At 39.1% G+C, this 26,942-nt stretch overlaps 2 protein-coding genes across 18 annotated transcripts in view; one reads left to right on the top strand and one right to left on the bottom strand.

The window, feature by feature from the left end:
• NSRP1 (nuclear speckle splicing regulatory protein 1) overlaps positions 1–13,008 on the top strand; it is a 67,500-nt gene extending 54,492 nt beyond the window's left edge. For all 14 annotated transcript variants that reach the window (XM_065531149.1, XM_065531153.1, XM_074018938.1 and 11 more), the window contains 4 exons: positions 4,581–4,709; positions 5,602–5,809; positions 7,476–7,584; positions 11,203–13,008. In XM_065531149.1, the coding sequence (XP_065387221.1) occupies positions 4,581–4,709; positions 5,602–5,809; positions 7,476–7,584; positions 11,203–12,262 (1,506 nt within the window). In that variant the 3' untranslated portion in view covers positions 12,263–13,008. The remainder of the gene's footprint in view (positions 1–4,580; positions 4,710–5,601; positions 5,810–7,475; positions 7,585–11,202) is intronic.
• Positions 13,009–22,949: 9,941 nt separating this feature from the next.
• SLC6A4 (solute carrier family 6 member 4) overlaps positions 22,950–26,942 on the bottom strand; it is a 40,199-nt gene continuing 36,206 nt past the window's right edge. For all 4 annotated transcript variants that reach the window (XM_065531147.2, XM_005583333.5, XM_005583334.5 and 1 more), the window contains one exon: positions 22,950–25,148. In XM_065531147.2, coding sequence (XP_065387219.1) covers positions 25,074–25,148 — 75 coding nt within the window. In that variant the 3' untranslated portion in view covers positions 22,950–25,073. The remainder of the gene's footprint in view (positions 25,149–26,942) is intronic.

Consider the following 26,942-nt stretch of genomic DNA (forward strand, 5'->3'; position numbering starts at 1 on the left):
TCTTTTTCATTTTAAATTATTTATCCTCCACATTAGCTTTATAATTTTTGATACTATTTCCTCTTTGTCTAACTGGAAACCTGCATAAAGGTGAGTTTATTAAGCACTTTGTATGTGCCAGGCATCATGTCAACTATGTTTTAAGAATGATCTTTAATTCTTACAATAATTATGCTTTTATAATCCTTATTTTGTAGTTAAGGAAATGAAAGCAAGAAGAATTTATGTGATTTGCATGAGACCACATAGTTAATAAATGGTAGGGCTGTGTTCAAAACTAGACAGTGAAACTTCAGAACCTAAGCTTTTAACCACTGTGTTTCACACCCTCCTGGAGGAATTAGCACAGAAGGATATATTTAGTCATTTTAAGATAATGTCAAGAGTTTCACAGTGAAATATAATGTGTAACTCAGCAGCCTCAGAATGATTTAATATACACATAAAACATAAAAAAACTGATTATTTAATATAAACACTGTAGTGCTTTGAGTCAGAATTTTGGAGAGACCGTTAAATTCAACTTCCTCACTATGTAAATGGGAGACTTAGTTCTGGAGAGTTGGGTAACTTATCCACGATAATACAGGTATCTTGTTTTCCAGGATTATTTTAACATTTTTATGCTGCCTTTTTTTCTTCACTTAAAGCATTAATCCCAAATCTAATTTTATTCTTAACTCTGTCTTATTCAAGACACTTTATCTGTTTAGTGAGACTTTTTCATAGTTTGCTTGGAAATTAGGAATGCTGCTACAACTGTTATACCTTTCACCTGCTTTCTGCTGTTTTTTTTTTTTCTCACATGTATATTACATACTCTTCCATTTGTTCCCCACTTGGTTGATTCAGCTTGTCGAGTCTTTATCCATACCAGTTGAAGCTATTTTTCATTTTACTATGAAGAATACTAGCTTGATTGCATTTACTGAATCTTAGAGAAAGTGCTCTTTAAAATGGGGTACTTTAAACGATTTTTTTCTTCTTTTATCAGAACCTCAAGTTTACAGAACCAATGATGGCAACATTATTGTCGTATTCCCTATTTCATTGGGAAAACTTTCAGTATGTCATCAGGAAATAAAACATTTGCTGTAGGTCTCTGGTAGATATTTGATGCTAATCTAAGGAAATTGTTTTCTTAGTTTGAGGGTTTTGTTGTTTATTTGTTTAAATGGTAAACTATATACAGAAAGAATACTACTTCATGACCATGTTGGTTTTATACCAATAATGTGAAGTCAGCTTAACTTTAGAAAATCAATTGCTGTGACTTCACATAAGTGGCATAAACCTAACATGAGCATAAAATGTTATCCTTTTCTTATATTGTTGCATTTGGCTTACTGAAGTTTTTGAGAGTTTTTAAGTATTGAAGATTTTTGCGTCATAAGTGAGACTGGGCAGAATAGGGTAGTTTTCCTTTTCTTTCACTATAATTACCCACATTGAAAAAGTCTGATAATACCAAGGTTTGGCGAGCCTTATACTATGAGCTAATATAATACTGTATACATTTTGTTTGTTTCTACTTCATTTTCTGTCCTGACAGATTAGTGTTTTCTTCATTCTATTTTCTTTGGGTTTATTTTGTTATTTTTCTAACTGTTTGAGATGGGTGCATAGCTCTGTTTTCTGTTCTTTCTCTTTTCTGATATATGCATTTAATGCTATATGTTTCCCTCTAAGTACTTCTGTAGCTGCGTCTTATAGATTTTGATAGGCAATATTTTTGTTGTTTCATGCAAAACATTTTCTGATTTGCATTATGATTTCTGGTTTGACCCATGTATTATTAATTTCTGAACATAACGGAGGTTTTTGATTACCTTTTTGTTATTCATTCCTGATGTGATTACTTTGTTTTTTTGCTTGTTTGTTTTTGGGGTTTTTTTGTTTTGTTTTGTTTTTGTTTTTGTTTTTGAGATGGAGTCTCGCTCTGTACGTAGGCTGGAGTGCAGTGGCTCACTGCAACCTCCACCTCCTGGATTCAAGTGATTCTTCTGCCTCAGCCTCCTTATAGCTGGGATTACAGGTGTGCACCACCATGCCTGGCTAATTTTTATATTTTTAGTAGAGACAGGGTTTCACCCTGTTGGCCAGGCTGGTCTCCTGATCTCAGGTGATCCGCCCACCTTGGCCCCCCAAAGTGTTGGGGTTACAGGCATGAGCCACCACACCGAGTCCCTAACATGATTATTTTGGGTTCCAAGACACTGCACTGTATTGTTTCATGCCTTTAAAACAGGTAGAGGTTTACTTTATGGTCCAGTATATAGTCAGTTTTTATAAATATTTCTTCTGTGTTTGAAAATGTTCTGTATTGATATAAAAATTAGCCGGGCCTGGTGGTGTGTGCACCTGTAGTCCCAGCTACTCAGGAGGCTGAGGCAGGAGAATCACTTGAACACAGGAGGTGGAGGTTGCGGTGAGCCAAGATGGTGCCATTGCACTCCAGCCTAGGCGACAGAGCAAGATTCTGAACCCCCCCCAAAAAAAGAAAAAAGAAAATGTTCTGTATGTGCCATTGGGCCAGTTGTGTTAATCCATATATATTCATACTGTGTTTTTGTTGTTGTTGTTGGTTGGTTGGTTGGTTTTTTTGTTTTGTGGGTTTTTTTTTTTTGTCCATTCTGTTACTGAGAGGCATATGTTAAAATCTCTTGCTGTGATTGTGGATTTGTCTATTTTTCCTTGGATATCTGTTCAGTTTTTGCTTTATTTATGTTGCAACATAGTTAATAGTAACATACCTACTCAAGTGCTCCCCTACAGCTCTCCTCCCAACATATACAAAGGCATGTCATCAGTTTAAAACAGCCCTGGCCGGGCTCAGTGGCTCACGCATGTAATCCCGGCACTTCAGGAGGCCGAAGTGGGTAGATCATGAGGTCAGGAGTTCGAGAACAGCTTGACCAACATAGTGAAATCCCATGTCTACTAAAAATACAAAAAATTAGCCAGGTGTGGTGGCACGTACCTGTAATCCTAGCTACTCTGGAGGCTGAGGCAGGGGAATTGCTTGAACCCGGGAGGCGGAGGTTGCAGCGAGCCAAGATGGCGCCACTGCACACCAGCCGGGGCAACAGTGAGAGACTTCGTCTCAAAAAAAAACAGCCCTCAGTCTCCCTTTTCCCTTGCTTTTTGTTATTGTAGTGGTGATTATTTCTTAGATTCCATGTTTCCCTTTTTGTGTTATCCAGGCTGGTTTTGGGGAGTGAGCAGGAGTGCCATTTCAACATCTAGGCAGGAGAATCTTTCACTTTCTAAAGGTTGAGAAGTGAAAAAAATGAATTTCTTAATATTTTAAACAATATTCTAGAAAAAAGGTTTTTCAGTTAGCATGTGCATTATTCACAGTTTAAATGTTGGTATGTAAAAACCCGAGTCTATCAGATAGATTCTTTTGAATTACATCATCCTGTCACTTAAAAAGGATCCCTCTTGGGTTCTACATTAGCCAATCTAGCAATTCAGGAAAAAGTTAAAGTGTATAGACTCTGTACTTCAGGAATTTACAACTGGGGGCAAAAGGCTAAGATTTGTAAAACAGGAAATGAAAACACCCATGCCTGGCATGGTGACTCAGGCGTGTAATCCCAGCACTTTGTAGGGGCGCTGAGGTAGGTGGATCATTTGAGCCCAGGAGTTCAAGACCAGCCTGAGCAACATGGTGAAACTCTGTCTCTACAAAACATATAAAAATTAGCCAGGCATGGTGGCACACGCCTATAGTCCCAGCTAGTTGGGCAGCTGAAGTGGGAGGACCACTTGAAGCCTGGGAGGCAGAGGTTGCAGTGAGCCAAGATTGCACCACTGCACTCTAGCCTGGGCGACAGAGCGAGACCCCATCTCTTAAAAGAAAAAAAAGAAAAATATATATAGTGTATTATTAAGGGCTAATTATTGCAGAATAGAATGTTCCTCAGTGTTTAGAAGAAAAATCATTGGGGGTTAGAGGCCTCAGAAATGGGCTCAAAGAAGAAGTAGGACTGGCCCTTAAACACTGGATAAGATTTTGATAGCTTGAAAGAGGAGAAAAAAACATCATTTAAGATGGAAGGAACATGATAAAGGCAGAGACTTTATGTTTGACAACTCTAAAAATGATAATGAAAGTTTAGTATATAATACAGGTCTGTCAAAACCAAGGTTAGGTGTTTCCATCGTACCTTTTGACCTTTTGATGTGGATAATTATATACAAATGAATAGATGATAATAATAGTTGATGTTTATTGAATACTTATTCTTTATCAGGCTCTAAGTGTTTTAAGTTTAGTCATTTAATTATAACAGCTTAGAATGTAAAGATAATTATTATTCTTTCCCTTCTAGATGAGGAAATTAAGGTACCAAAAGATTATAAACAAACTTGCCCAGAGTAATTAGTCAGTGTAGAGCCAGGATTCATACCCAGGCAGCCTGGCTCCAGAATTTATTCATATTTCGTATCTGAAATGTGATTGTAATTTTTATGATATATTTTCAATTTATGAACCATTCTCAAAAAACATAGATTTTGTTGTATCTATTGGCTGGCTCATATTTTTGAAACATGTTTAATTTTTTTTTTTTAAGACCAAACTGGAAATCCAGAAGGCCCTTGCAGAAGATGCTACTGTGTATGAATATGACAGTATTTATGATGAAATGCAGAAAAAAAAGGAGGAAAATAATCCCAAATTGCTTTTGGGGAAAGACCGAAAGGTTTGTTAGCTGAAATAACACACTTTCTTTGACCTTGACCTACATTTTGTGTTTTAATCTTATTTTAACATGAGAATGATCTGAGAAAAAGCTTTTAGGTATGTGAAGTGTGAAGAGTCCCTAATTCCAGATATTATAGATTTGATCTTAGAACTCAAGAAGTACTACGTGTATTATCCTAACAGGCCAAGTGAATTATCTAACAATTTTGTTTTTTGCTTTGAAACCTTTGCAAATAGTTTTTTGGAAACTTTTCCTTAGAATTCTAGTGTACCAAATTTGTACTGCTCCTGCCCTGTGTATGTTTATTTTTGTTTTATTATCCTCTCATTTTTTTTATTTCTTCCTAGCTGGTAACTGAATCATCTGCCTGCACCTATCATGATTTTATTTTCAGTGAGAAAAAAATGTGGGATGGGGAAAAACTGAAATAAGTTCAGATTTTCTTTCTATCAACTCTTGTTCTTTCACAAGCACAGGCTGATTTTAAGGGCATTTGCATCTGACAGTTACCTACTAGTAGAGTGATGGTATAAAATTATATTAAAGCTACTATTTTAAATAGTCATATTTCTACTAAATGTGAAAAACTAGCAGGAACTTTTCTGATTTTTTTTTAATTAAGAGAATATCAGAAAAAAGAAAAAAATTATATTTAGTTTGATTTTTTTTAAAGTTAAATGACATTATAAACAATTTCTATCTCTGCTACACCTAAATTTTTATTGAAAACAGTTTCAATATTAATCTTGCTAGTAAGTTTATATTGAATGTAGGGAAGACAATCTTATTTGGGCTGATCATTTCTATCTTAATGAATTCATTATAAAAATTGTAATATTAACAATTACTATTTTTTTACTCTTTTCGTAAATCTTTTTTATTTCCTTAGCCCAAGTATATTCACAACTTGCTAAAAGCTGTTGAGATCAGAAAAAAGGAACAGGAAAAAAGAATGGAAAAGAAAATCCAGAGAGAACGAGAAATGGAAAAGGGAGAGTTTGATGATAAAGAAGCATTTGTGACGTCTGCATATAAGAAAAAACTGCAAGAGAGAGCTGAGGAAGAAGAAAGAGAAAAGAGGGCTGCTGCACTGGAAGGTAACATGAAAGAGTGGGAAAGGCACAAGGAAACAGTAGCAGAATCTCTACCCTGTGGTTAGCTGTTTGCTCTGTCACTGAATTTTTGGGTTATGAATTTGTGATCATAATTTATGTTTAGGAATTCAAGACATGAGAAATATGGTATTATATAGTACTATAAAACAGAGAGGAAAGTTTAAAAACACAGTTGAACTCTTCAGTAACTATTATTTCTACTAGACTTAGTTCTCATTTTGTGGCTTTTGCCTTAGAACATGATTTGAAATGTAAAAACATTTATTACAAAGTATAACACCATGGCATTTGTCAGAAACAATATAAATATAATTTTAAACCCTAGTTACATTTTTCTGGAATGAGAAAATAATAGAGTAACACCACTCAAGGAGCATCAATGAGGCAATTAGAAAAAGAATAACATTAATTGAAGAAAGAATAAAAATTGGATGAATTAAGAATATCTTAATGCTTTAGTGCTTTCTGCTCATGATTATGTCTCAAGATCTAAGTAGAGTATGTATTTATAAAATACTTTTTTTTTTGAGACTGGGTTTCTGTCACCCAGGCTGGAGTGCAGTGGCTCAGCCATGGCTCACTGCGGCCCTGACCTCCCAGGCTCCAGTGATCCTCCCACCTCAGCCTCTTGGGTAGCTAGGACTATAGGAACATACCACTGTGTCTGGTTAATTTTTGTATTTTTTGTAGAGGTGGGGTCTCACTATGTTTCTAGGGCTGGTCTCAAACTCTTGGGCTCAAGTAATCTTCCTGCCTCAGCCTCCCAAAGTGTTGGCATTACAGGCATGACCCACCATGCCCAGCCCTGTAAATGCTTTAATTGACAAATGCTCATCAGCCTTTTTTTATTATTATTATTTTTTTATCTGAGACAGAGTCTCGCTCTGTCGCCCAGGCTGAAGTGCAGTCGTGTGATCTTGGCTCACTGCAACCTCTGCCTCCCGAGTTCAAGTAATTCTTATGCCTCAGCCTCCCAAGTAGCCGGGATTACAGGCATGTACCACCACACCTGGATAATTTTTATATTTTTAGTAGAGACGGAATTTTACCATGTTGGCCAGGTTTGTCTTGAACTCCTGAGCTCAGATGATCCACCCACCTTAGCCTCCCAAAGTTCTAGGATTACAGGTGTGAGCCACTGCGCCTGGCCTCTTCAGCTTTTAAGCAGAAGAAAACCAAGTCTGTAACATTCTGTCTAAGCATGTACTATGTGTTTAGAGTGCCAGTCAGCAGTCTTTCTATAAAGGACCAGATAGTATTTTAGTATTTATATTTTAAGACTTTAAATTTATAAATTCATATTTATGAATGCCAGATCGTATTCATACTTTAGGGCTTTTTGTATGTGTGATCTCTGTCGCAGTTACTCAGCTCTGCTTTTGTAGTACAAAAGCAGCTTTGGACAGTACGTAAATGAACAGGGCTTTGTTTCAATAAAAATGTATTTACAAAAACAGGCAACAGGCCCAATTTGGCCTGTAGGATATAAAAACAGGCAACAGGCCCAATTTGGCCTGTAGGATATAGTTTGCCAAATCCTGATCCAGAGAATAGTTTACACACTGTATGTTATATACTCTACGTCTGTAAAATGAAACTGCACTGTGCCTTATTGAATATATTCTAATTTTTGCTTTCCCTCTGTTAGCATGTTTGGATGTAACCAAGCAGAGAGATCTCAGTGGATTTTATAGGCACCTATTAAATCAAGCAGTTGGTGAAGAGGAAGTACCTAAATGCAGCTTTCGTGAAGCCAGGTGAGGAGATGTATATGATGTATATGAAATATTTTGAAGAAAGATACTGTTATAATAATCTGTGGTTGTGGGGTCATTTTAACCCTCTGAAAGATGGAAGATTACAACATTGCATATTGTGTTGTCAGCCAGCCTTACCTAATTGAATGAATGGCTAGAAATTTGCCGTTTCTTGATTTTAAAACCTACAGATTTAGTTTAAGATCATTTTTATTCTGCAGTTCACAGAAATTGTTACATTAAAACATAGTCAGTGATTGAGTTTAATATTATTGTAAAACCAAAGACAGACTTTTAATGTATAAAGTTTCTGAATTTTTAAGTGACTTACAAGTCTTAACAAGGGAGAGCAAAATCTTCAAGGGAAAGCAAAATCAAATTGTGGTTTTTTTCTTTTTCTTTTTTTTATTTTGAGATAGAGTCGCACTCTGTCGCCTAGGGTGGGATGGAGTACAGTGATTCAGTCATAGCTCACTGCAACCTTTGCCTCAGGGGCTCAAATGATCCTCCCAAGTAGCTGGGACTACAGGTGCAAGCCATCATGCCCAGCCAATTTTCTTTTGTGTTTTTTGGTTTTTTTTTTTGGTTTTTTGGTTTTTTTTTTTTTTTTTTTTTTGAGATGGAATGGAGTCTCGCTCTGTCGCCCAGGCTGGAGTGCAATGGCGCGATCTCAGCTCACTGCAACCTCTGCCTCCCAGGTTCAAGCGGTTTTCCTGCCTCAGCTTCCTGAGTAGCTGGGACTACAGGTGCATGCCACTATGCCCAGCTAATCTTTGTGTTTTTAGTGGAGATAGTTTCACCATGTTGGCCAGACTGATCTCGAATTCCTGATGTATTCAGGTGATACATCTGCCTTGGCCTCCCAAAGTGCTGCGATTATATGCGTGAGCCACCACGCCCAGCCTCTTTTTGTATTTTTGTTGTAGAGATGGGGCTTTATGTTGCCCAGGCTGGTCTTGAGCTCCTGGGCTTGAGTGATCCCTCCATCTCAGCCTCCCAAAGTGCTGGGATTACATGTATGAGCCACTGCACCTGGCTGCTTTTTTTTTTTTTTTTTTAAATAAGAATGTAGGTATTCCTCATGATCCTTAAAATGATTGGTGCTTGGTACCTTAAAATGATTTTGCTGTCAGAATTAAGGAGAAATTTGGAAAGAATTAGGTGTCTACAATGTAAGTCTTATATACATGTTCAGATAGTATATAAAAAGGAAAGTGATTTATTTTCAAAAATAGGACCCAGCCTTCATAAAATGTAAGACTTACATATCAGGGGCTAGAACAGCACTGTTCAGTATGTAGGCACTGGTCACGTGTAGCTACTTAATTTAAAGTAAATGAAGTAGGTTGAGCATGGTGGCCCACGCCTGTAATCCCAGCACTTTGGGAGGCTGAGGCGGGCGGATCATGAGGTCAGGAGATCGAGACCATCCTGGCCAACATGGTGAAACCTTGTCTCTACTAAAAATACAAAAATTAGCTAGGCGTGGTGGCACATGCCTGTAATCCCAGCTACTCGGGAGGTTGAGGCAGGAGAATTGCTTAAACCCGGAAGGCGGAGATTGCAGTGAGCTGAGATTGCACCACTGCACTCCAACCTGGCGACAGAGCTAGACTCCATCTCAAAAAATAAAATAAAATGGCTGGGCGCGGTGGCTTACTCCTGTAATCCCAGCACTTTGGGAGACCGAGGCGGGCGGATCACAAGGTCAGGAGATCGAGACCATCCTCGCTAACATGGTGAAATCCCACCTCTACTAAAAATACAAAAACAAAAAATTAGCTGGGCGTGGTGGCAGGAGCCTGTAGTCCCATCTTCTCGGGAGACTGAGGCCAGAGAAGGGCATGAACCCAGGAGGCGGGGCTTGCAGTGAGCTGAGATTGTGCCACTGCACTACAGCCTGGGTGACAGTGCAAGACTCTGTCTCAAAATAAATTAATTAATTAATTAATTAATAATAAAATAAAATTAAAAATGTAAATAAAATTTAAAGTTTTGATCACAGTGGCCACATTTCAGATACTCAGTTGCCATATTTGGCTGATGGTTGCCATACTGGGACAGCTCAGATATGAACATTACCATTTCTTGAGGCATTTCTATTAGTGCTGGTCTAGAAGGTAAAGGATTAGAGGATTTTTGAATAAAGTTATAAGGTATTACAGGAGTGGTGAGATGATTATGCCATAAGTATGTAGCTGAAGATAAAAGAGTCTGTCCTAAGCAAAAAAAAAAAAAAAAAAAAAATTAACAGAAACGGTTCTGAGTAGATCTGAGTCCGTGTTGCTAAGGAAGGGAAGAGGTAGGAGAATAAAATTAAGGTGAGGAGAGGAAGTTTATGCCCCACTCCCTCCCTGCGCTGCTAGGTTTTGATTATAAAATTGGTGAGAAGTATGAACCTAAGAAACTGTATTTGAAGATTCAGGTTTTGGATGGAAATTATACATTATGTCTTTGTATTAGAGTTTCATCTGGAAACTCTGTAATGTTGTTGACATAGTTGTACTTCTCAGAGTCTAATAATCAAATTCCTAACTGTTAGTGGGTCCTTTAGCCAAGATAGTTCTGCCAATAATTCCTGGAGAACCAAAGTTGTTGCAGCATTAGTGTGGTTAGTAAGTGATTAGTAAGAATCACTGAGTGATTCTTATTTACATTATACTCACTGTGTGAATAGTACAGAGTTAACTGTACTTGCCAGCTGGAACAACGTAAGTAATATAAATAATTTTAGTGCTGTTGATTCTAATGGACAAATTAATATATTTCCATTTTGTGATAGGTGCCAAGGAGTATATCAGGATACTAGTGCGTTTTTCATCATGAGAGAGAGTAAATATTTAGGATTATATTTGCCACTGTTTTGCTGTGCAGAGATTATCTTCATGTATTTCTAGGACTATTTTTATAATTTTTTGAAAAGAAAAAGGCCGAGCATGGTGGCTCACGCCTGTAATCCCTGCACTTTGGAAGGCTGAGGTGGTTGGATCACCTGAGGTCAAGAGTTTGAGACCAGTTTGGCCAATGTGGTGAAACCCATCTCTACTAAAAATACAAAAATTAGCTGGGCGTGTTGGTGCAGGCCTGGAATCCCAGCTGCTCAGGAAGCTAAGGTGAGAGGATCACTTGAGCCTGGGAGGCGGAGGTTGCAGTGAACAAAGATTGTGCCTCTGCACTCCAGCCTGGGTGACAAACTGTCTCAAAATAAATAAGAAAGGAAACAAAAAATCTAAGAGTCACAACTTAAGCTTCATGTTGCGAAAACAGAACTTAGATTCAGAACATATCTTACTTTTCCCAATTATTCTTTGTCTTAGGCTTACCAAAAAATGAAGACCTGTACGAACCCTTGCCTGTAGGTTCTAGTAATATAGTAGACAAGGGCTAATTTTCTCTTTTCACTTCTACAAATATTGGACATGTTCTGAATGGTATGAATTTGAAATTACTAGTTTGCATAGACATCAGGACCTTTTTGCATTTGGATAATCAGATAGTGTATATCACTATAGGTGTATTGATTTGAGTATTGATAAAAATTATATGAACCCTTCATTCGCTTATTACAACTGATAATGTGGCATTTTTTCTGCCCTTTTTTGTTTTTTTGTTTTTAAGATCTGGTATAAAGGAAGAAAAATCAAGGGGCTACTCCAAAGAAGTAAGTTCAAAAAGCAGAATACCACAGGAGAAATGCATTCTTCAAACTGATGTGAAAGTAGAGAAAAACCCAGATGCGGACAGTGACTTTGATGCTAAGAGCAGTGAGGATGATGAAGTAGAAGAAACTAGAGTGAACTGCAGAAGGGAAAAGGTCATAGAGACTCCTGAGAATGACTCCAAGCACCACAGGAATCAAAACCACTCTCGGTCACCTAGTGAAGAAAGAGGGCACAGTGCCAGACACCACACGAAAGGATCACGAACATCGAGAGGACATGAGAAAAGGGAAGATCAGCACCAACAGAAGCAATCCAGAGACCAGGAGAACCATTACACTGACCGTGATTACTGGAAAGAAAGGGATTCTCATAGGCACAGAGAGGCCAGTCATAGAGATTCCCATTGGAAGAGGCCTGAACAGGAAGATAAACCAAGGTCAAGGGACCAAAGAGAAAGAAGTGACAGAGTGTGGAAAAGGGAGAAAGACAGGGAGAAATATTCCCAAAGAGAACAAGAAAGAGATAGACAACAAAATGATCAGAACCGACACAGTGAGAAAGGAGAGAAGGAAGAGAAAAGCAAAGCAAAGGAAGAGCATATGAAAGTAAGGAAGGAAAGATATGAAAATAATGATAAATACAGAGATAGAGAAAAACGAGAAGTAAGTGTTCAATCTTCAGAAAGAAATCGAGATAGAAAGGAAAGCAGCCCAAATTCTAGGGCAAAGGATACATTTCTTGACCAAGAAATATCCAACAAAATGAGAAACATAGCAAAGGACAAAGAAAGAAACCAGGAGAAAGCCTCTAATTCTGAATCATCACTGGGAACAAAACACAGACTCACAGAGGAAAGGCAAGAGAAGGGTAAAGAACCAGACAGACCACCTGAGGCAGTGAGCAAGTTTGCAAAGCGGAACAATGAAGAAACTGTAATGTCAGCTAGAGACAGGTACTTGGCCAGGCAGATGGCGCGGGTTAATACAAAGACCTATATTGAGAAAGAAGATGATTGATGGCTACCCTAAGAGAAAGATAGTTTGGAGGGCATTTTAAATTTTATGTTCAAAATTTTAGGTTAAAATCAAAAGTCAGTCTTAAATTTTGGATGTGGATGTTTGGCTGAATTTATATATAGTATGTACTCATCATTACCACATTCTTTGTTGTATTCAAGAACTGTGAGAGTGTGCTAATTTCCTGTAGGTACATAATGAGGAAAATTGGCTCCACCACAACCATTAAAAAATAATTTTGGCCAGATGTGGTAGCTCGTGCCTGTAATACCAGCATTTTGGGAGGCCAAGGCAGAAGGATCACTTGAGGCCAGGCATTCAAGACCAGCCTAGGCAGGATAATGAGACCTTGCCTCTATTTAAAAAACAAAAAGCCTGGCATGGTAGTGCATGCCTGTAGTCCCAGCTGTTCAAGAGGCTGAGGCAGGAAGATCACTTGAGCCTAGGAATTTGATGTTACAGTGAGCTGTGATCATACCACTGCACTCCAACCTGGGTGACAGAATGGGACCCTGTCTCTAAAAAAAAATTTTTTTAATAAATAATTTAACTCTTCTAATAATGTTTTGTTGCAGGAGCTGTTTGTTTTATAAATATTGTATTTAAGATAAAATACGGATTTGAAAAATAGAAAATATACTTTATGTTCTGAAATTTGTATTAAAGTGTAAAATGTGAATCATACATCTTGTCTAAATAGCTTACAGCATAGTTGGCTTAAATGAAAATAAAATGATATGCTTATACATTTTATGCATTTATTTTAAAGTAATTTTACTCATGTCACAGTTCATCTTTTTGCTTTTAGTAGAAATTAATTTGTAATTCTGAAACCTTGACAAGTTAGTAAATTGGTTATGTACATAAATCACTTTTGGTTAAAGGTGAAGCTGTGGAGACATTAGCCTAAATGAAATTAGCTAAAGATCCAGGTGGCCTATTTCTAAACATATCTTGTTTTACATACTCTGAAAAAGATAGTGCAGTTTATTACAAGTTCCACTTGTGTATAAAAATAAAACTAGTATCTTTCTCCTGAGTCTTTGAAACTCGGGAGAAATAATTATACACTGTAAATATTTTGTTTATGGGGAAAGATGAATGCTGTGGAGAAAATAGTTCTCTAATAGGTCTTCCCGTTACGAAAGTGCTGTTTATCTCTCTCGCAATACTTTATCATAAAGAGTTAGCACACTTTCTTATTTTTAGAAGGATAAACTTGGTTTAATAAGAATGCTGACTAGATGAAAAACATTATATATTAAGGGTCAGATTTAGCATTTATAAATCATTTTATTGTATTGTACCTTTAAAACCAGAAAGGAAAAGTCACAGGAAAGTTAACGCCCGAATCTGTGACTGATACATTGAATGTCAGTTACATCCTAATACTCTAAAGTCAGTCAGTGACAGTGACAAACTCCCAAAATCACTGACTTGGTGTACACAAAGGGAGCAACATAATGTAAGTATGGAAAGGTAAAAGGGTGACATCATGGAAGGACCATGAGTGACAGACAAAATCTTTAACTTTGGTGGGGAATATGGTTTCTTTGTTAGGATTGTTTTATAACTAGAGCCATGCATTGGGAAGATTAATTTGATCATAGGGTGCAAGGTAGTCCAGGAGGAGAGACTGATGTCAGAGACATCTGATGATAAACTCAGTTTCCCTCTCCCAGAGGGAAAAGCTCAGAGACTTTTACAAAGCAGCTTGGATCCTTAGATAGGAAAGCTATAAATTACTTTTATTAACTGACTTAATTTGACATAAATCAGTATGAGAGACTGCAAATGAAGAGTTTTCTTCTGTCTCCTCCAAATATACAGAATGTTGGTTTTGCCTCTCTGGCATTCATTCCCCCCTTTTCCTGGTAACAGCACCTTGATTTGTCCTTGAGAAAACACACCTTTACTACCCTTAGTCCACGGGTTCAAATGGGGCAGAATAGCCTACAGGAAGGGTATGCAACTCAAGCTAGGCTGATGCTGGTCCTGTTGTCAGAATGTACAGAAAGATGTTTTCTGTTGTCTTTGCTGATTATGGCGATGAGGTAAGTCTTGAGTGTCATGAGAGAGTGCCTTGATGCCTGGCAGAAAAAAAAAGCCCACAAAAAAAGCCAAACAGAGAAGGACAAAAAACCTGATGATTGCTTTTGCATCTCTGGCTCTAGTGTAGCTTTTTTTTTTTTTTTTTTAAGACATTTAAACCAATACTTTTCCCTTTTTCTGTTACGTTAGTTTGAATTGGATTTCTGCTGTCACAACTCAAAAAGTCCTATTTGATACAAGGTTCCATTCATGATAGCTCTGTGCCAAAAATTACCAGAACACTCTTAGTAAATTGTTTTGTTGTATAATGTTTAAAGTGCACATGGAGTTTACAGCTTAATGGATTCACACAGTACACCTAGTTTAAAAAGCCATTACCTGTGCCATAGAAGCTCCCCTTAAACTTCTCTCCCAGCCTACTCTTTCTGACTTTTAGCACCATAGAGTAGTTTCGCTTGTTTTCTAGAGTCTTTACTACTTCTCCATTCTGTTGATGGACATTGGTTATTTCTTTTTGGGTTGTGAATAATAATATCTCCAGGTAATATATCTTCTAGGTACATTATTGTGCTTGTCTTCTAGTACATACATGTATGTTTTGGTTGGGGATTTCTGAGGAATGGAATTGCTGATTCATAGGGTATGCTCATGTTCTGCTTTAGCAGTTAACTACCAATCAGTTTTCGAAAATATTTGAACTAAAAGGCACTCCCTCCATCAATGTGTGAGAGTTCCAGTTGCCCCACATCTTGCTCACACTTGGTATTTGTCTTTTGGCTTTTTGTCTTTTAGCTACTCTGGTAGGTGTTGTGGTATCTCATGATTTCATTTTGTGGTTCCCTGATGGCTCTTATATCTTTATTAACATTTAACATTTCGGTATCTTGGCGAGGCAGGGGGTGGTATTTGTTTTTGAGACAGGGTCTTCCTCTGTCACCTAGGCTGGAGTGCAGTGATGTGATCATGGCTCACTGCAGCCTTGACCTCCCAGGGTGAAGCGATCCTCCCACCTCAGCCTTCCAAGTAGCTGGGACTACAGCTGCATGCCACCACGCCTGGCTAATTTTCTGTAGAGACGGGGTTTTGCTATGTTGTCTAGGCTGGTCTCAAATTCCTAGGCTCAAGCTATTCGCCTGCCTCAGCTTCTCAAAGTGCTGGGATTACAGGTATTAACTACCTTTCCAGTCCCTGCTTTTTTTGGGGGGGGGGGGCGGTGGTGGAGAGGAACTCTCTGCCTTTTTCTTAATCCAGTACAGGTTTTGTTTTGTTTTGTTGTGGAGACGGAGTTTCCCTCTTGTTGCCCAGGCTGGAGTGCAGTGGCACGATCTCGGCTCACAGCAACTTCCACCTCCCAGGTTCAAGTGATTCTCCTGCCTTAGCCTCCCGAGTAGCTAGGATTACAGGCGCCTGCCATCATGCCTGGCTAATTTTGTATTTTTAGTAGAGACGGGGTTTCTCCACGTCAATCAGGCTGGTCTCGAACTCTCGACCTCAAGTGATCTGCCCGCCGCGGCCTCCCGAAGTGCTGGGATTACAGGCGTGAGCCACCTCGCCTGGCCCCGGTACAGGTTCTTCATATATTCTAGATACGAGTTGTTTGTATGGACCTTCTCCCTCCCCTCTATGACTTTACCTTTTCACTGTCTTAACAGTATTTTTAATGAACAGATAGCTCTAATTTTACAAAGTTAATTAAAATTAATAAAATTTAAGATAAAGTTCCTCAGTTGCATTAGACATTTCAAATGCTCAACATATGGCTGGTGGCTGCCACATAGGGCAGTGCAGGTTTATAGAACATTTCCACTGCAGAAAGTTATACTGGTCAACATTTTCTAGAAGCATTATTGCCTATATTTCCCATTTAGATCTACAGTGCACTTGGAATTAATTTTTGTTTGTGGAGTAAGATAGGGATTAAGATTTTGTTCCATATGGATGTCAAATACACTCAACAATGAATGACAGTTTGTTCAGATTAAAACCACAGTGAATACCATTACACTTCCACAAGGATGGCAAAATGTTAAGAGTCTTCTAATACGAAGTGTTGATGAGGATGTGGAGCAACGGTAATTTTTTTTTTTTTTTTTTTTTTTGAAACGGAGTCTCACTGACGCCCAGGCTGGAGTGCAGTGGCGTGATCTCAGCTCACTGCAAGCTCCGCCTCCCAGGGTCACGCTATTCTTCTGCCTCAGCCTCCGGAGTAGCTGGGACTACAGGCACCCGCCAACACACCCAGCTAATTTTTTCTGTTTTTAGTAGAGACGGGGTTTCACTGTGTTGGCCAGGATGGTCTCGATCTCCTAACCTCATGATGTCATGATCTGCCTTCCTTGTCCTCTCAAAGTGCTGGAATTACAGGCGAGAGCCACCATGCCCGGCTCCCTTTTTTTTTTTTTTTTTTTTTCCCAAAGATAGTCTTGTTCTGTCGCCCAGGCTAGAGTGCAGTGATGCAATTTCAGCTCACTGCAGCCTTTGCCTCCTGCTTCAAGCAGTTCTCCTGCCTTAGCCTCCCGAGTACCTGGGATTACGGACGTACACCACCACACCCGGCTAATTTTTGTATTTTTGGTAGAAACAGGATTTTGCCATGTTGGCCATGCTGATCTTGAACTCCTGGCCTCATATGATCTGCCTGCTTCGACCTCCCAAAGTGCTGGGATTACAGGCGTCAGCCGCTGCACCCAGCAGCAACAGTAATTTTTGTGTGCTACTAGTAATAGGTGAACTGGTACAACATTTTTGGGAAAAGTTTGGCTTTACCTAGTAACTGACACTGCATGTTTCCTATAACTCATGTTCCACAGATGCACCAGGAATATCTGTAATACATTTTTCATAAATGATACAACCTAAATCTCCATCAGTAGTAGAGAATATATAGCTAGGCGTGGTGGCTCACGCCTGTAATCATAGCACTTTGGGAGGCCAAGGTGGGCAGACTGCCCGATCTCAGGAGTTCGAGACCAGCCTGGCCAACATGGCGAAACCGCATCTCTACTAAAATTACAAGAAATTAGCTGGGTGTGGTGGTGCGTGCCTGTAATCCCAGCTACTAGGAAGCTGAGGCACGAGAATCACTTGAACCCAGGAGATGGAAGTTGCAGTGAGCCGAGATCATGCCATTGCACTCCAGCCTGGGTGACAGAGCAAGACTGTCTCAGAAAATACATATATATATATATATATAAAATATATAAATATATATAAAACAAATATATATAGAATATATATAATTATATATATATTCGCACGCACACATAGGCAATACAACAGTTAAATGAACACACTAGAGCTATACTCAACTTGGATGAATTTCAGTCTTGTGAGAAGAAGTAATATATATAGGGGGAAAAAAGGCAAAACTGTATTAAAAATACATGGGTAGGTGGTAAAAGGGATTATAAATGTGGAAAGGAAGAAAATTAGAATGAACTTTCTAGTGTTGGGTTGGAATTGGAGATATTGGTGTGACCACATGGTTTTTAAGATATGGAATTAACTATTAAATTCATATTATTTATACACACTTCCGTCCAGTGAGAGGGCTGAGGATCAGTGACAGCTCAGTAGCCATGAGAATACCTAACACCTAGATCGTGGTTTCTGAATCTGCTCTTGACTAAAAGGAACCAGGGCTTCTTGGAGATATAACTGATTTCAGAGCTGTGGCAGAGAAAGTACAAGCTGGTCCTGAAACATCTCACTCTGGAAAACAAGGAACTGGTCCAAGAATGATGGGGACATGTCAAAAGCACACAGAAACCAGCTTGAAGGGACTTTCTCACTGGCTAAATTTGGGACAAATTGAGCATCAAAATAAATAATAATGGGGGCAGGTGCTGTGTTTCACGCCTGTAGTCCCAGCACTTTGAGAGGCTGGGATAGGAGGATTGCTTGAGCACAGGAGACCTCCTTGGGCAACATGGTGAAACCCTGTCTCTACACAAAATACAAAAGTTAGCCAGACATGGTGGTATGCGCCTGTGATCCCAGATACTCAGGAGGCTGAGGCAGGAGAATCACTTGAGCCTGGTCGAGGCTGTAGTGAGCCATGATTGCCCCACTGTACTCCAGCCTGGGCGACACAACGAGACCCTGTATCCAAAAAATGAATGAATGAATAAATGAATAAAATTGATTATAATCCATTGGATAAAACAGGAATCTATTTTAAAAAGCAAATGGATTGATGAGGACAGGATATTTGCACAGTGTTAGAATAACTCCATCCCCCAAAATATTAATGACAAAAAGAAAAGGAACTTTACAGTGGAAAGCCCGGTGGACACCACCTTAACCAAATGATTGAAGTTAACATCACCAGTGAGGGGACAAATCAAAATCACGATCCACCTGGTAGGAGGCAGGGAAAACAACACAGCACTATTCCAGTGATAATCCTGCCAAAAATACATACTGTATTTCATTAGGAGGAATTGATCTTCAAACAAATCAAATTGAGGGACATTCTACAGAATAACTTGCCCATTAACGTCAAAGGCTTCAAGGTGGTGAAAGTCAAGGAAAGACTGGAAAACGGTTCCAGACTGAAGAAAACAAAAGAGACATGAAACTAAATGAAAATGATTCTGGACTAGATCCTTTTTCCTAAAGATCATTGAACAGGGTCTGAAGATGAGTTGACAGTCATGTAGCAGTGTTACTTTCCTAACTATGATGGTTTAATTGCGGTTATGTAGGAGAATGTCTTCATTTGTCAGAAACACATCCCTCATTTTCATTTTTGTAGTTAGAATCTATACTTTAAGATATGTTCTACTTTTTATTCAAGTCCATTTATTCAGATCTCAGCATTAACTATCCTCTCCATCATTTTACATACTGAATTTTTTAGTTTATAAAAACCATGTCTCTGGGTGCACTGGCTTATGCCTGTAATTCCAGTACTTTGGGAGGCTGTGGCGGGCAGATTGCTTGAGCCCAGGAGTTTGAGACCAGCCTGGGCAACATAGTAAAACTCGGTCTCTATTAAAAATGCAAAGAATTAGCTGGGCATGGTGGTGCATGCCTGTAGTCCCAGCTACTCAGCAGGCTGAGGTGGGAGGATCACTTGAGTCCAGGAGTCAAGGCTACAGTGAGCCAAGATCATGCCACTGCACTCCAGCCTGGGTGACAGGATACTTTGTCTCAAAAAAAAAAAAAAGTGTGTAAAAAAAAATACTGGTAATCATTTTGAGATCTTTAGTTATTACTTAGTGATGTGTTCCAAAACTGGAGCTGAGACTCCAAAGAGAATCCTGTAATTGAAATATTACACTTGATACTGGAGTTGCCCCAACTCTCTATAAAGCACTGACAGCATTAGCATTTATTTTAAATAATAACAATATCCCTGGAAAAGCAGCAGCACCCAGAGTGACCACTAAGCCTTAGTGATAAGAAATGGCATCTCATATCTGGATGAAGCAGTTATCTCTAACAAAGCCTAGGATCAGATTTGTGGCATACCAATGGCACATGTGAAAATCATTCTGGTGTGACATGTAGCCTCATTTCTGGTCCCATTTTATTTTCTCGCTGTTGTTTTTCTTTCTTTTTGTCACCCGTCTTTGGCTTATGTTATCCTTTATTTTGGGAATCCCTACCTTAATACCTCTTTAAACAAGTCCATGTAAATCAGTTAATTTGAATCTAGTACAAGGATTAGATTGAGTGTGGTGATGGTAACTGGAGAGTCTTTAACTGTAGGGCAGGAGGTCTGTTAGGAACTGGGCCACACAGCTCATTACCACCCGAACTTCACCTCCTGTCCCATCAGCAGCAGCATTAGATTCTCACAAGAGTGTGAACCCGGTCGTGAATTATGCATGTGAGGGATCTAGGCCGTTGTGTGCTTCTTATGAGAATCTAATGTCTGATGAACTGAGGTGGGATAGTTTCATCCTGAAATACCCCTCTGCTCCCCACCATCCATGGAAAAATTGTCTTCCATGAAACCGGTCCCTGATGCCAAAAAGGCTGGGGACTGCTGCTGTAGGTTACGCGCACATGTAATGATATATCAGTAACAGGTTCTTCCACTATGTTAATTATTCTTCCCTATCACACTTTAAAATGAGATAGAACATCCTTGAAGTTTAGAAACAAAACCCATTCTGCAGTTGAATACTCTTTGGATTTCTCAAGCTTCTATGGATGCTAATTTTAAAGCTGAACATGTAAATAACCTTTGGGCTGGAATTAGAAAACCCAGGCATAAGGCCGGTCCTGGAACGTCCCAGGTGTGTGAACTTGGACAAATCAATCAACCTCTTTGAGCCTCAGGCTCCTCATCCCGCCCCCATCGTCACCTGGGAAAATACATCTGTCACCTAGACCTCTGGTGATCCTATGGGGAAGCACATTATAAACTAAAGCTCTTCACAAATTACAAAGAATTATATTAACTTATTTAACTTTACTGAAATTGAATACATCTAATTCAATGTAGATTTCGTACTGCTATGCAGTGATGTTTTGGAAGATGTTTAAATATTTTGACTATATGGTAAGATTTTTATTTTAACCTTAAGAGTTTAGAATTTTGTTTTTTTTAATGATATAACAAATCATGATATTAAGCATTAATTACAGTAACAGTTCACAGCATAAATCATTTATTGATATCTCACAATCTAACTTGAAATATTTAGAAACACTGCATAAATGAATACAAGGGCACTATATGAATTTTAGAAAGGGGACTCTTTTACACAAATAAATTTAGGTTTAATTCTGCCAGATAAAATTAACTTTAGATATGTCCAACACGCAATCAAAAGTATTCTGAAAAGTTGTATATAAATCAAATCATAGTTTAAATGCCATTCACAAAATAACTGTAAATTCCCCAATTTTATCTTTTAAAATATGCATTCTTCATATATCACTTTCTTAAGATAAAGTACACCTTTAATTTTAGAGTGTAAATAAGAGTAATCTTTCAAAATATCGTTTAAAAAATTAGTAAATGCTCGTATTTGTTTATGATATTTAAGCAAAAAGATGGGACATCCTTCACCAAATATTTTTGTTTGGACTGTCAGTATTTAAAAATTGTTAGACACGACTCTTATCTACTATAATTAGAGTCTTCAGTTACATAATTGAAGGACCGATGCCATCTATTCTCTCCCCCAAATGACAAAGTTCTTAGTTCAGTAGACATTCAAACTTATTCTGATGAGGTCCTTCACCAATGCACACTGTCTCCAAATTAGAGTTGACTGGTGAAGAAAGTTTATTTTGGTAGCTTTAAAAAAATACTTGCACTGGTGGTAGAGCAGCTTGGCATAGATTCTGTGAGGCGTTGGTAAGAGAAATACCACCTGACATTCCAACTGAACTATATTGTGAATCATTTTCAACAAAAGAGCTTTTCTGTTGCAAAGGTGACTGTTTTTGAAACACCTAATATAGAAACAATACTGAATTGATTTCAACTATATGAAACAAAAAGACAGACATATTTAAGATTCCATCCTAAAATATTTATCTTTTCTATTGTGGCATTAAACCAATTGAGAGGGTTTTTTGTTTGTTTGTTTGTTTTAAGATGGAGTCTTGCTCTGTCACCCAGGCTGGCGTGTAGTGGCATAATCTCAGCTCACTGCAACCTCTGCCTCCTGGGTTCAAGTGATTATCCCACCTCAGTCTCCCAAGTAGCTGGGATTACAGGCGCCTGCCACCATGGCCGGCTAATTTTTGTATTTTTAGTAGAGATGGGTTTTCACCATGTTGGCCAGGCTGGTCTCGAACTCCTGACCTCAAGTGATCTGCCTGCCTTGGCCTCCCAAAGTGCTGGAATTATAGGTGTGAGCCACCGCGCCTGGCGGAGAAGGTATTATTTCATTCTAGCAGGGGCAATAAAACTCCAGTTCACTTGTCTTTAGTGCTCTCAAGAGCAGAGAAATTAGCTTGGTCCCCAGGTTTGGGTTTGTCTCTGCCTCTAATGGCATTATCTGACCTTTAAAATATTATTCTATCATTCAAATTTAGAGATAGTTAAGCAATGAAGTGGGGAAAGGGCAATACTATGGAAAATAGAAAAAGAAGACTTAAAGCTTTAGAATATTCTTTCAGTGGAACTAAGCGTAACAATTTTTTTTTTTTTGAGACGGAATTTCGCTCTTGTCATCCAGGCTGGAGTGCAATGGTGCTACCTCAGCTCACTGCAACCTCCGCCTCCTGGGTTCAAGCGACTCTCCTGCCTCAGACTCTCAAGTAGCTGGAATTATAGGCGCCTACCACCACACCCAGCTAATTTTTTCTATTTTTAATAGAGACGGGGTTTCGCCGTGTTGGCCAAGCTGGTCTCAAACTCCTCATGTCAGGTGATCCTCCCACCTCAGCCTCCTAAAGTGCTGGGATTTCAGGTGTGAGCCACCACACCCGGCCTCTTGTGTATTTCTTACTGATACAATTACAAGAAAAAAAATTAACTTCAGTCTTTAAATAATGTTACAATTCAATTCTATTTTTAGTTTTTGTTTTTTTATGAATGCTACATATAGATGTAAAAGGTCTTTAAAATATTATTTTAAAATCCACCTACCTACTCTTAAATTTAAAAAAAAACAAAACAAAACGTAGTAGTATTGATAAATAGGGGTCAAATAAATGCATACTATGCAGAACAGACAGAGATTTTTATTTATTTATTTATTTTAGTTTAATAAAGTTTGAAAACTTTCAAAGCTCCTGCACAATTCCCTTAATACCAGGTTTGGCAAAACTCTAATTCTGTTTGAAAAGGTGTTTTTTTTTAAAGTAGCATATTTGAACAATGTCTAAGTATGTAGGGTGCAGAGAATCCATAGCTGAATATCTTCATAAAGCAAGTTCTTAAAATGTGCAAAGCTATTAGGTTGGTGCAAGAGTAATCACGGTTTTTCTTTTGCCCCAACTAATATTTACCACCGAATATGCTGGCATTTAGATCACTTCCTTCTTTTCAGCATGCTAGACGGTAAAGAGAATGGGCATGAGGCGGCAGGAAGAATGAAAGAGTGAAGATAATGGAGCTAGGTCAGTGAGGGACATTTCTAAATTCCCCTCTTCTTTTCCTCTAGTATTCTGGGAAACATCTCAGCAGCTATCATATAAGGAAAGTATCTCACTAGGAGAAGCAAAGAATCAGAAATAGCAGGGCATGGAGAGAATGCAGGAAGCAGGCCAGGGTAGACAAGGCTGGGGAAAGGGGGCCCAGGGAGAAAAACCTAGAATTGGACAGCACGTTTCCTCTGCTGTCTGGACCTTCTTTTTATAAGGTTGTTAGAATTAAATTTCATTTATACAGAGAACTGAAGTGATAGGCGGCCAGATGATGAAGTCCTTTTGTCTCTGATGAGGATTTATTCCCCTCAAAATTCTGATAAGGAATTCCCATGCTACAAATATTAATTTGCTCCTCTACCTATGCCTCTGAGAGTCACGAGCCACCAAAGGCCAAATTTACCTATCTATGTTAAGGGCTTTATGTGAAATGAAAGGTGATTTACTGAGCTGACCACTTCCCAAGCAGCCTTACTTAGACTCAATCTTAAAAATTATCTGGAGGGCTCACAATTGTGACTGCCAGTAAGTGGTGAGGTCCATGTAAGGCTAACCCAGACTCTCCAGTTGCTCTTGGAGTGAAGATGCCTTGGTTTAGGTTAGGGTGCCAGATCTGTATGCCCCAGGGCTAAGCAAGAATCTGATTTTCTCTCCTCTCTTCACCTAGCAAAGCAACCTGGACAGTCACACTCAGTCGCGTAAGGCAGACAAAGCTTAAACCAGGTCAGGTAAACACTGAAGGGGCATGCGACAAGATCCACCTGCAATGTACTTCACAGCCAAGCCGCAGTGACTAATGAAATAGGCCAGATCTGCCTGTGGAACACTGTTGTGAATGTTTAGCACAGAGAGACAGGAAGGTGGCAATGAGGTGCAGCAAACGCCAGAGGCTGGCCCGTAAAGGAAAGTTGTGGGCCAAGCAGTGTCGCTGGAAAAGGAGTGGGTGGCAGAGCATGTAGTAGTGATTGTACCCTTCAAATAATAACCTCCATACACAATTGAGTCGGTAGAATTTGTTAATGTAAGAAAAATTTGGGGAAATTCATATATTTGTAATGGGCCCAAAGTATTGGACTAGAGATAAGAATACACTGAAACAACAATATACACAGACTCACATGCTTACATGGACACATTATTTTTCATTTTAGCTTCTTACATCTTCCTTTCCTGACACCACAGCAGCACACGGATTAGAAGGTTCTAGTAGATTCCAGCAATAAAATTCTGTATGCTACTCAGAAAATATGTGGCTAGTGAGATAGCATCCCTGTTCTCTCCTACTCAGTTTACGTTTTCATGAACAGTGAAACCTTTAGAAGCAAACAGGTATCAGATAGCAGTGATCATACCAAGAAATGATACAGGAGACTTTCACAGACTTGATTCTAAACCTAATCCTAACTGATAGGGTGCTTTTCATCACCTCCATTCACATCCTCGCACGTCCAAAACAGGCCGGCTCAGCTGCGTCACAGTCTACCGTGGGAATATGTCCAGGGGAGTCCATGGAAATGAGTGGCTGGAGGCCTTGAGTCTGGGCACCATCGTCTCTTGGAACTGTGTCCCTGTAGAGAAGGCCCTTTCCATCATCAGGCTTAGCTGGAAACTCATCCACTTGGAGGGGACAAGGCAGGCGTGGCTCGTCAGAACTGGAGGAGGAGGTTGTGGGGAAGCCTTTTTCCTCTCATTGAGTGTGTTACACAGCATTCAAGCGGACGTCCCCACAAGGAATTTCTGTTGGTGTTTCTGGGGTGATACTTTTAATAATACGCTATTGGGAAGAAAATACAACGTTATAAACATTCTTGTAATTTTTAAAACTTGCAAAAATAGCCAACATTAATATTAAAACAAAGCTTAAATAACACTTCAATAATATCTAACAGCGAGTTGGAATTTGACTTTCCTTAGGAAAAGAATTCCCAATTTATTTACTCTCAAATATGAATTAAAATGATATATTTAGGAACTATACGCATCTGTAAACTAAGAAAATCATTATAACACTAATGGAAGAAAATGATGAGCCTTCAATAGAATCTCTGATGGCCAATAACACGCTTTTGAAGGACTTGGGAAAGGGTACACTTTTCTCTGGACAGAGGAGGCTTCTGCGGCCACACAGGGCTTGGGGAGCAGAGCAATTGCTGGGTTTTGGCCCCCATCCCCTCACCCAGGCTCCTTGTCCCCTGCAGACACACTGCAGCCATAGTGCCCAGTGCTATCAGCCACTGTAACAGCCAGGATGTTACTAATTTAATGAATTCACCTGTAAAGCAATACTGGTTAGTTCATACAAGAGTGTAAATTATCACATAGTTAAATTGTAAAAGATGCGATTATTGAAATCATCACTTCTAATGCAACATTGTGTTGATGTAGTACTCATCACAGAGAAGTGGCTGAGAAGGTCTACTATAGAAACAGCTGAGGTACACAGAAGCTTTAAGATGGATCCGAAATATACTTAGGCTTAAGTATGAAATATACAACCTGCCTTGTAAAACTCAGCATCAGAGTGGCAAAAAGCAGCTCAGGGATATGGAGAAAAAAAACCAGCAGCACTGCCTGCAGAGGCTTCGAAAAATCTTTATTAAGTGGCTTAATAAAATCTTTTTTGGCCAAAAGTCTGTATGTATCATAAGCAGACAATTTGGATCTCAAAGCATCCTTTGATTTACTGATCTTTAGGCGAAGTTCTGCTCCTGTCATTTTTATTTTGGACTGAAAACGTCTGGAGACGCCTTCAAGCTTTTCTATTTTCTCTTTCTGGGAGTTTGTTGTTTAAGGAATAGGGCCTATAAAATTCAAAAAGTTCCAGTCCTACAGTTAATGAAATGCACTATAGGGCAAAATGCACAAAATTGCACATTTTATGCTCCTCATGACCTTAGTATCTGCGCACTGAACTCTCACTAGAAATCCGTTTTAAAAGGAGTCATTGCAGGGCTCATCAGCTGCCAGAGCATGCCGAGTCACGGAAAGCAGCCTTTCAGAAGGCACACATTCCCACAGATTAACATGTGAACTATGCCTGATTCAACAGAATGATGACTTGTTAGTTGAGAACTAGACAGAGATCACTATAACGAGCCTTTTTTTTTTTTTTTTTTTTTTAGAGTCAGGATCTTGCTCTGATGCCCAGGCTGGAGTGCAGTGGCACAATCATGCCTCACTGCAGTCTTGAACCCCTGGGCTCAAGGGATCCTCCTGCCCCAGCCTCCCAAGTAGCTGGAGCTACAGGTGCATGGTACCGTGCTCGACTCCTAGAACTTGTCTTAAGTGGAGCTATCACCAAAGCTCAGAGAGAGAAGAGATCACCGAGGTATTTGGTGGGGCAAGGCCAGCAATGAACAATGTCGTAAAGTCAAACACTTGGCTTTTGTGCCCTAACCTACCCACATGGTCTGCCGCCCTGTTGGTGACTGACCACCCAGGATGCCAGGCCCACGTCTGTTTTCTGTACTTTGTCAGCATTCTAGTTGCCAGGCCACTGCTGCTCTCAAAATTTGCCAGGCCCTGGCCTTCTGCAAGATGATAACAAGTTAATGTAAGAAATGGATTC

Source organism: Macaca fascicularis, chromosome 16, assembly GCF_037993035.2.
Source record: "Macaca fascicularis isolate 582-1 chromosome 16, T2T-MFA8v1.1".
In the NCBI taxonomy this organism is placed as follows: Eukaryota; Metazoa; Chordata; class Mammalia; order Primates; family Cercopithecidae; genus Macaca; species Macaca fascicularis.